This window comes from Clinocottus analis, unplaced genomic scaffold (genome assembly GCF_023055335.1).
Source record: "Clinocottus analis isolate CAN_PGR_092001 unplaced genomic scaffold, fCliAna1.0.p SCAF_14, whole genome shotgun sequence".
Lineage (NCBI taxonomy): Eukaryota > Metazoa > Chordata > Actinopteri > Perciformes > Cottidae > Clinocottus > Clinocottus analis.
The window spans coordinates 10,120,472-10,130,781 of NW_027175865.1; the positions used below are offsets into that span (position 1 = coordinate 10,120,472).

General features: G+C 41.3%; 2 protein-coding genes across 2 annotated transcripts; one reads left to right on the forward strand and one right to left on the reverse strand.

The window, feature by feature from the left end:
- Positions 1 to 2,150: 2,150 nt before the first annotated feature.
- Positions 2,151 to 3,740, reverse strand: LOC137785016 (forkhead box protein H1-like). The gene is made up of 4 exons (XM_068576031.1): positions 3,713 to 3,740; positions 3,099 to 3,286; positions 2,886 to 2,981; positions 2,151 to 2,783 (listed from the first exon to the last, which is right to left on the reverse strand). Exons 1-4 carry the CDS (start codon positions 3,738 to 3,740, stop codon positions 2,151 to 2,153), a joined length of 945 nt encoding a protein of 314 aa, XP_068432132.1.
- A 3,433-nt stretch (positions 3,741 to 7,173) lies between these two features.
- LOC137785017 (forkhead box protein H1-like) lies at positions 7,174 to 8,283 on the forward strand. Its single transcript, XM_068576032.1, has 3 exons — positions 7,174 to 7,329; positions 7,447 to 7,542; positions 7,645 to 8,283. The coding sequence occupies exons 1-3, from the start codon at positions 7,174 to 7,176 to the stop codon at positions 8,281 to 8,283; spliced, it is 891 nt and encodes a 296-aa protein (XP_068432133.1).
- The last annotated feature ends 2,027 nt before the right edge of the window (positions 8,284 to 10,310 follow it).

Consider the following 10,310-nt stretch of genomic DNA (forward strand, 5'->3'; position numbering starts at 1 on the left):
ACACCCCAAATGTATTCAAAACAAAGTATGAAAATATAACATGGACATAAGTATTTGACATAAGTACAGTGCCTGGTTTCCTCCAGACATGACGCTTTGCATTCAAGCTAATGAGTTAAATCTTTGTTTCATCAGACCAGAGAAGCTTGTTTCTCATGGTCTGAGAGTCCTTCAGGTGCCTTTTGCGAAACTCCAGGCGGACCGTCATGTGCTTTTTCATCGAGGAGTGGCTTCCATCTGGCCACTCTACCAAAACGGGCCTGCTTGGTGGAGGGCTGCAGACATGGTTGTCCTTCTGGAAGGTTCTCCCTTTCACAACGCTGGAGCTCTGTCCCGAGTGACCATTGGGTTCTGTCTCAGCGGTCTACAGACAATTCCTTGGACTTCATGGCTTGGTTTGTGCTCTGACATGCACGGTCAACTGTGGGGCCTTTTATAGACAGGTGTGTGCCTTTCCAACTCATATCCAATTAACTGAATTTAGCACAATGGAGTCCAATAAAGTTGTAAGAACATCTCAAGGATGATCAGTGGAAACAGGATGCACCTGAGCTCAATTCTGAGTGACATGGCAAAGGCTGTGAACACTTATGTACATGTTATATTTTCATTTTTTATTTTCAAAAAGATTTGCAGACGTTTTTTTTTTACTTTGTCATTATGAGGAAATTCATTTGATCCATTTTGGAATAAGGCTGTAACATAAAATGTGGAAAAAGTGAAGCGCTGTGAATACTTTCCGGATGCACTGTAACTGAAACCCAGAGACACTCAGGATATCAAGGATACCTTTCTACCGCCGATGCACTGTGCCGAAAGTATTCAAAATGGTGGAGAGTTTGCAATGTTTATTATCTTGTGAGCATTATTCTCTAGATTGTGAGGGCTTACCATTCAGATCTATTTAGGTTAAGACTACCAACCTTAAATCTAATGTTTGATTTATATTTCTAGATTATGAATAATTGTGAACTTGTTTGACGTGCTGGATAACATCAAACTTAAATGTTGGGTGACTCTTTCCTTTTTTCAGTCTGAGTTTTATTCTTGCGTTTCTGGCTTTAAACATCTCTGGTAACCATTTACATTCCTGCAGACCACTTGCGACCAAGCCTGTTTGTGAAGTTCCAATGTTGACTGAGTGGGTTGTAAATGAATACTGTCTTGCCTGTGTTCATGACTTTCCAGTGACCTGACAGCAAGGTGTGTAAATGGAGAATGGCCTCACATTCTTCTGTGTTTGAAAATGGGTCAGTAGAGTATATAAAGAGCCAAAATGTGAACAAAGAAATATAGCTTTCTTAATCAAGGACATTTATATCCTAACTAACTCCATCCCTTCATAAACTTCAAAGGTTTTATGCAACTTCTAGTGCAGGATTTCTAAATGTGAATTCAAAGAGAAGTTCAGACAGACTAAGTAGGTTATGGTTCAGGTGATGTACATCGCAGCGCAGGTGCACTACAAATAGAAAAGCAAACAGCTTTCATGGATTACATATTTGCTCACTGTAACCTTGTCACGGTGGTCAGTCAACTCAGGATAATGTCAAGGATTAAACAGAGACTGCAGCCCTTTGCTCTATGCCGCAGCCTCAGGTTTAAAGTTCAAATGTAACAACTTCAGCTAGTTGCATGGTCTGTAGTTGTTAGTATGATTACGTATGGCATGCATTAGATGTTGTAGTGTCTTAACACCCTAAACATGACGTAGACACTTAGGTGAGTTTAGGAGAAATACAGAAGCAAAACAACCTGATAATATTCATGCTCAATAAAAAAGAAAGTACCAGGATGTAGGAGAAAAAAACTTTAATCATCTGTTTGATACAAGGGTGTGTGTGTTGACATAATGTATTTCAAAAACTATCAAAACTTTGAAATACTATGCTGCCCTCCTTTGGTCAGATGCTGACATCAAAAACAAAAGAAACAATGTGAAAAGAGTACAAAATACCCCAGAAGCCATATTACACACAGGTAACGGTAATTTTCCTGTCAACAAAAAACAGCCCAAAAAATAGAAAACATTTGACACTTAGAGGCACACATGACACCATGTATCGGCCTTATGCGTGTCTGATGTGAAGGACGTGTACAGGCCTCTCAAAAACATATGAAAGTGCAACTCAAAAATAATACTTTTACAGCTAGGAACAGAGAGCACCGTGGGTAAATGAGGGCACAGGGTAAGCGATGTAACTGCTCATGGGAAAGGTGAAATAAGGAGCAGCACTGGCTCTTGCGTCGACAGGGAATGAGGTGCACGCATTCATCCAGCTGATGGGCTGAGCGGCTCCAGTAGCAGCGACTCTGTGGTGTGTGCTTCCCTCTGTTGAGCAGATGCGGGAACTTCCAGCTGAAGCTTGGAGGAAGAGAGGCTCCTCAGAGACCCATCCGAAGCTCCTCTTTGTGCCATCCGGTCTGCGTGTGGGCTGAGCCTGCTGCTCCACTCTGACCGGCACACTGAACAGAGGAGAAGCTCTGAAGGCCGGAGCAGAGAGGCCATCTCTCTTCAGGAGGGATTCAATGGAGAAAGGACCGCTGAACTTCACCTCACATTTGATCTGACCAGGTCTGCTGGCCGCAGGCTCAGGAGAGGGGACAGCCGGGGGGCTCTCTGATGGTCTGCTCGTGTTCTCCGTTTCCAGTCTGGAGGCCAACTCAGGGAAGAGCTGCAGGATACCTTTGAAGTGACGACGCGCCATCTTTGCTGTGATCTGATTGGAGTCCAGTTTCCAGTAGTTTCTCTTACTGTTCAGAGAATCAGGAATCACTGGAATCTGAAATATACAGAACAAGGTTTTAGAGACACATAATATTGTTTAATAAAATAATTCAAAAGTACATTTGAAATATCAAAAGTTTTTAAAATGAAAACTTACCTTGACAAAACATTTGTTGGTTGATAAACAAACTCTGATGATGTTCTCAACAGATTTTCGTTCTTCACAGATTAATGGTGCCAGTTTGTCCATCAACTAAAAAAAATGAAAGATGTACATTCACATTAAAGTTTTTTTAAATGCCAATCTGTGTTTCAGACAATAGCATTCTTTAACAGTCATTAATTGTAACACGTCTTGACTCTTTCTTACCTTAGTAAAAGTGAGCATCTTGTCTGGAGTGTCTTGGAGGACCACAGCGATCTTAGCCAGGTAGGTGGTGCTCTTCCTGAACGGACCTAGCTGAGAGCTGCTGGCTGGAACAACGAGAGGCAGCTGGGCTCCACACTTGTCAGTCGTCTCCTGCATCTTGTTTGTTGGAGACTCAGAGGAGTCAGGTCCTACACCGAGTGATCACAACCTCACAAAGAACACACCTGGACCTGAAATGGTCAACTCTGGCTATAAGTCCTGTTGGGACAAAGCCATTAGAGGGTGTGCACCGCAGGTTGATGGGGACCTTTTGATAAGCAGATGAGCCGTTACTGCCGGAGGTGTGGCCTGTGATCACAAAAAAAATCTATGTCCTCTTCATCATCATGCACTTTGGTCACAATATCAATTGCCTTCTAAAAATATCAAAGCGCCTATAAGTTTGTCATATAATCTATTTAGAAATAAGTAATACTATATCTTGCACTTTCTTCAAACAGAAAACATTGAATTAGTGATAAAAGGTATAATTTACTGATCAAACCTGTGTCACATCTAGGGGCTGATCTGTTTTTGGTTCAGTCCATTGCAGTCACGGTCAGTTAGTGCTGTACTCATCATGAGGAGGTTGTTGCCCGTCATCCGGTTGTAAAAAGGTCTCTCCCATTCTTCCATTTTATATTGTGTATAAATTTCTGGGGTCTTTTATCTTTTTATCTCCTCTTTATTTGATGATGTTACACTTTTTTGTTTTGGACCAATAGGCTTGCTTAATAACCACCCTCCCACTCTACTGAATAGTGTAACACATTAAAGGTGTGCAAACTGACAGTAACCCTAATGAGGACCGTTCTTGGTCATTTTAAATACATTTTGTCATGTACAATAAAGGCGTGTTAACTTTGTACAAAACGCATTGTTTGAAGGAGACAATATTCCACCCGTGTGTGTAAAGTGTGTGTTCAGTACCCCTGAAGCATCGGAGCTTCAGGGGTACTGATATACCGGTGCAAAGAGCGCCGGTATATGCTTACGAGAAAGATCCAGCAGCACTTCTGCTGCGTTGTTGTCTTCACCATACTGGTAGTTTTGTAGTGGGATTAATGCTCTCCGAGAATTTGTCAAAAAAACACTTATATATCTCAGTTTTTTAACAAGCTGGGGGTCCAATGAGTTGTAGAAGCTAACCGATATCTTTATTAGGATTGTGAGGACTTCAAATAGACTCATTTCAGACACACTGCTTTAATATCCCCACACTTTTGTAAGTTTTTAACAGTTAAGCAGACTTCTTAGTCTTCTTTAGATTCTTATACAATCTGATATTGCTATTTTTAATAAACAAAAACATCCACAACAATTCTGAAAAGCTTTAATTCACAGACTAAACTTTTAGTTGATCAAACAGCATTTGATCTTACTCTTGTGTTGTGCACAGGAAGAACACACTCACAGACAGTCAGGGGATTAAACTGGGCCCCTTCACAAAGAAGTGCATTGGTCTCACAGACAAAGGCTGTCATAAGTACTGGAATTTAACAGTTTAAAGGGCTGATGGCTGTGAGTGGGCCGTAACTCTTTGGTCGCCTTGCAGTGGTTTACACCTCATCTGTGCGTCATTCACATTCATTTCAACTGACTGAACAGATGGCTGGAGAATGTTACCAACACACAGTCAACACATTTTAAAGTAGCCAGCGGGAGTTTTCAGTTTCAAGATGCAATCTGTTTATTTTTCCATGATTATCATATCAAAATTAATCTAAAACTAATTGTTAACTGGGTTTATATAACATACACTATATTTGCCAACATAACATGATTATCTGTATTGATAAAAAAAAGACTTTACTGCTATTTATCACTAAATAAATTACAAATTACGACACAAATAAATTACTCTTTAAACTGAATAATCAGAATTCAGCTGTGTAGGGAATAGCATATATTTATATAGGCTGTTTGGTTATTTCTGAGTGGAAGAGCTACTCTGCACATTGAGTCTTCTTTCGGGAGAACAGGACGTCACTCCTCTCATACGCCAGTAACGCCTTCCTGTCCCGCACACCCTTTGTTCTAGTTTTTGGTGCCCACCTTCTCTGTCTCACCTCATATCAACTGCTCCCCTAAGTGGCCCCACTGCAGCCATTCACTTCCACCAGTCACAACTCATGTGTTTTATATTCAATACACAACTTCACACAACACATTTGATGGTGTGGTCCTTTCCTTTAAATTACTCGTGTGGTCTGGCTCAGTCAATGTCTATTATCATTTCCAAAGGAGTGGACACATTTTCACTCAGTTAACAGCCTTTCTCAGTAAAACCTTGAACCCCCTGAAATCTGGACTGGCCCAGGTTCAGCAATGCAGTCCAGACCCCAGAGCAGCTGAGTCACACAGCTTCAATCAAAGTGAAGTCAACTGGTTTTGTGTTTGGCCAAAACATGGAAATCTACAGCCTCAGGCCACATTTACACGTAGCCGGGCATTTACAGAAACAAATATTTCTCACCCTCCGTTTTCAAAAATAACGTCGTATGCACAGGATCGTTTTTCCAAAAAGTTTCTGTTTACATGAACCCACACGAATATGCCACCTAGCGCCGTCATAACTATGCCAAACCTGTACAGAGGACGCTCATATATGACGTGATGCATTAATAGTCTCATACGGTGATGTTTGAGGACCTAAAACTCCGTTTGACCTAATGCACGCGCACACACGCAAACTGAATTGTTCATAGATCTCCACTTTGGCCGCATTTTTTAGAAATGGTCGTTTTCCGTGATGAAACCTGTTTTTGTGTAAATGAAAGGCCAACCCGCATGAATATATATGCGTCCCCCCCCCCCCCCCGTGTAAATGGGGCCTCAGCAGTCCATCAAAGCAAACCTGCAGACGTGTTTTTAAAGCTTTTAGCATGGCTAATGTGTGGATGCATCTGAATGAGGACCACTGGCGCAAATGACCTGTGTCATTATGTGGGACCAAAGGGGGCGAGTTTACTTTAAAGTAGTGATGAGGGATGGGCAGACTGCTGGAAATCTGATTTAATTGCTCATTGGACCATCAGTCACTCCGCCATGTATTGTGGATTATCAGCCTTTGCGATGCTGAAAACACAATTTGATCTTGTCTCTTGTAAAAAAAAAAAAAAAGTTGAGACAAAATGTGAGATTGAACCGTGCAGTTACAAGTTTGTTATAATAACTCGTGTTTAAAAAAAGCCACAGCATCACAGTTACAGAACACACACCTGCAGAGATAGTTGAGTCACTCGGCGAAAGTTAGTTTGTTGATCCACTGAACACGACTTCAAAAGGAGAACTACACATCTCACAAAACAACATTTGTCGATTTGTGAATTATTTGGGGGGATTTTGTTTTAAGTTAACTGCCAAAATATAATTTTAAAGCTGATAAGTTATTACATTACATTACATTACATTACATGTAATTTGGCTGACGCTTTTATCCAAATCGACTTACAATACGTGCATTCAGCCGTGAGTACGAACTCAGAACAACAAGAATCAAGAGAGTACAAGTTCTTCAACAAAGTCAAACTACAAAGGGCTATCAGTAAGTCATCTAAGTGCTGCTAACGTGCCACTGCTACTGTCTTTATTCAAGGTGTAGTCGAAAGAGATGAGTTATCAATGTTTTTAGAATTTATTCAGATAAAGTCTTAAAAAAATGGATATTTGTTGTAGATTTAGAGGTGCTTGGAGTTTTTCCTCCCTTGTACATTGCATTGGACAAAATGTACATTAAACGTATATTTTAGTGTATGGTCTCTTAATAGATACATGTTTCAAATATTAGTTTGAATGAAATGTTAGACTTCTATTACTTAAACAAATGAACACCTAATTGCAGGCTCCACCTCCCGCAGTAACGGCTCATCTGCTTATCAAAAGGTCCCCATCAACCTGCGGTGCACACCCTCTAATGGCTTTGTCCCAACAGGACTTATAGCCAGAGTTGACCATTTCAGGTCCAGGTGTGCTCTTTGTGAGGTTGTGATCACTCGGTGTAGGACCTGACTCCTCTAAGTCTCCAACAAACAAGATGCAGGAGACGACTGACAAGTGTGGAGCCCAGCTGCCTCTCGTTGTTCCAGCCAGCAGCTCTCAGCTAGGTCCGTTCAGGAAGAGCACCACCTACCTGGCTAAGATCGCTGTGGTCCTCCAAGACACTCCAGACAAGATGCTCACTTTTACTAAGGTGAGAAAGAGTCAAGACGTGTTACAATTAATGACTGTTAAAGAATGCTATTGTCTGAAACACAGATTGGCATTTAAAAAAACTTTAATGTGAATGTACATCTTTCATTTTTTTTAGTTGATGGACAAACTGGCACCATTAATCTGTGAAGAACGAAAATCTGTTGAGAACATCATCAGAGTTTGTTTATCAACCAACAAATGTTTTGTCAAGGTACGTTTTCATTTTAAAAACTTTTGATATTTCAAATGTACTTTTGAATTATTTTATTAAACAATATTATGTGTCTCTAAAACCTTGTTCTGTATATTTCAGATTCCAGTGATTCCTGATTCTCTGAACAGTAAGAGAAACTACTGGAAACTGGACTCCAATCAGATCACAGCAAAGATGGCGCGTCGTCACTTCAAAGGTATCCTGCAGCTCTTCCCTGAGTTGGCCTCCAGACTGGAAACGGAGAACACGAGCAGACCATCAGAGAGCCCCCCGGCTGTCCCCTCTCCTGAGCCTGCGGCCAGCAGACCTGGTCAGATCAAATGTGAGGTGAAGTTCAGCGGTCCTTTCTCCATTGAATCCCTCCTGAAGAGAGATGGCCCCTCTGCTCCGGCCTTCAGAGCTTCTCCTCTGTTCAGTGTGCCGGTCAGAGTGGAGCAGCAGGCTCAGCCCACACGCAGACCGGATGGCACAAAGAGGAGCTTCGGATGGGTCTCTGAGGAGCCTCTCTTCCTCCAAGCTTCAGCTGGAAGTTCCCGCATCTGCTCAACAGAGGGAAGCACACACCACAGAGTCGCTGCTACTGGAGCCGCTCAGCCCATCAGCTGGATGAATGCGTGCACCTCATTCCCTGTCGACGCAAGAGCCAGTGCTGCTCCTTATTTCACCTTTCCCATGAGCAGTTACATCGCTTACCCTGTGCCCTCATTTACCCACGGTGCTCTCTGTTCCCAGCTGTAAAAGTATTATTTTTGAGTTGCACTTTCATATGTTTTTGAGAGGCCTGTACACGTCCTTCACATCAGACACGCATAAGGCCGATACATGGTGTCATGTGTGCCTCTAAGTGTCAAATGTTTTCTATTTTTTTGGGCTGTTTTTTGTTGACAGGAAAATTACCGTTACCTGTGTGTAATATGGCTTCTGGGGTATTTTGTACTCTTTTCACGTTTCTTTTCACACAACACAGAGTCGCTGCTCGTGGAGCCGCTCAGCCCATCAGCTGGATGAATGCGTGCACCTCATTCCCTGTCGACACAAGAGCCAGTGCTGCTCCTTATTTCACTAGTCCCATGAGCAGTTACATCACTTCCCCTGTACCCACATGTACCCACAATGCTCTCTTTTCCTGGCTGTAATGTGTTTGCTGCTTCCTGCAGCACTTGTGAAACTGTGTTTTATAATAAAACGTGAAACTCAATTGAAGCCTTTGGTTGTTTTCAATAAGATCAGTAATATTACTCATCGAGAGGATTCCCCTAGTTAATAGCGCACAATTTAACTTATTTTTAATTTAATTTTGACTTGTCGTAGGGGAAAAGGCACAGGTATTACTCATAGATGTTGATGATGGCTCTGTTCTATTCAAGTGCTCCGGTAAGCAGATAACTGGGCTCAAATGTCCAATATTTCTTTTCCAAGTAGTTAAAATGTAGCTGAAGTAATGTACAAATACCTCCAGAAGGGTTTCAAGCCAAGTACTTGAGTACATGAGTCCACACAACATAATGTGATTCATGTTTGTGTGTCTGGCCACCCCACTGGTGTTATGTACTCAAATGTTGTCATAAGCTTTTCACTTAAAAGCAGCATTATTCTACTTTAATCACCCACAATCCTATGTTTTTCACCTTATGATAGTTGTTGTCTCGGTTTGTAATTTCTCAGTGAAGAGAGAAACTGGTGTTCCATACACTAAAAATGTATTAAGTTTCTCTTCAAAACAAGTGCAAACATTTCCAACATTATATTGCTTTGGCCTTCTGAATGTGTATAGTTTAGGACACAAAGGAATACACAAATACTTGCCACTGTGTTCTTTTGTGTTGTAGTAAATATAAAACAGTTTGAACTGATTTAGCCTTTTAAAATAGTGCAAATGTGACTAGCAATTAAACACCCAAGTTCGTCTAATAAAAGGAAAGGTCTGGATTTTTTTTTCTTCCATCTAGAATTTGCAATATTTTTCACATCTGTTGACGACAATAAACATTTTCATCCGTGACTGCATTTTATTTTTGTTTTCCTTATTAGGGAATGATTTATTTGTGTCTGGTAGTGTTTTATTCTCGTGTGGGTTGGTTTGCATGCTACATTGCACAATTACTGGGGGCAAAGCAACAGAAAAATCATTGTTTTTCATTAAAAAAGGTGCTGCAGAAAGCTTGTATGTCAGGAACTAAAGACATTACAGCCAGGAACAGAGAGCATTGTGGGTAAATGTGGGTACAAAGTAAGTGATGTAACGACTGTGGGGGCTGGTGAAATAAGGAACACAATAAGGAACAAGAGCACTGGCTCTTGTGTCGGCAGCTGATGGGCTGAGCGGCTGCATTAGCAGCGACTCTGTGGTGTGTGCTTCCCTCTGTTGAGCAGATGGGGGAACTTCCAGCTGAAGCTTGGAGGAGGAGAGGCTCCTCAGAGACCCATCCGAAGCTCCTCTTTGTGCCAACGAGTCTGTGTGTGGGCTGAGCCTGCTGCTCCATCTTTGCTGTGATCTGATTGGAGTTCAGTTTCCAGCAGTTTCTCTCAATCAGGAATCACTGGAGTATGAAATATACAGAACAAGGTTATAGAAACAGGAAATATTGGTAAATAAAATAATTTAAAAGTACATTTGAAATATCAAAAAAAATTTAAATGAGAACTTACATTGACAAAACATTTGTCGGTTGATAAACTCTGATGTTCTTCTCAACAGATTTTCTTCATAGATTTTGTTCGTATGAAGGTTGGCCATGTGTAGATGTATGAGTCAAATTCCAACA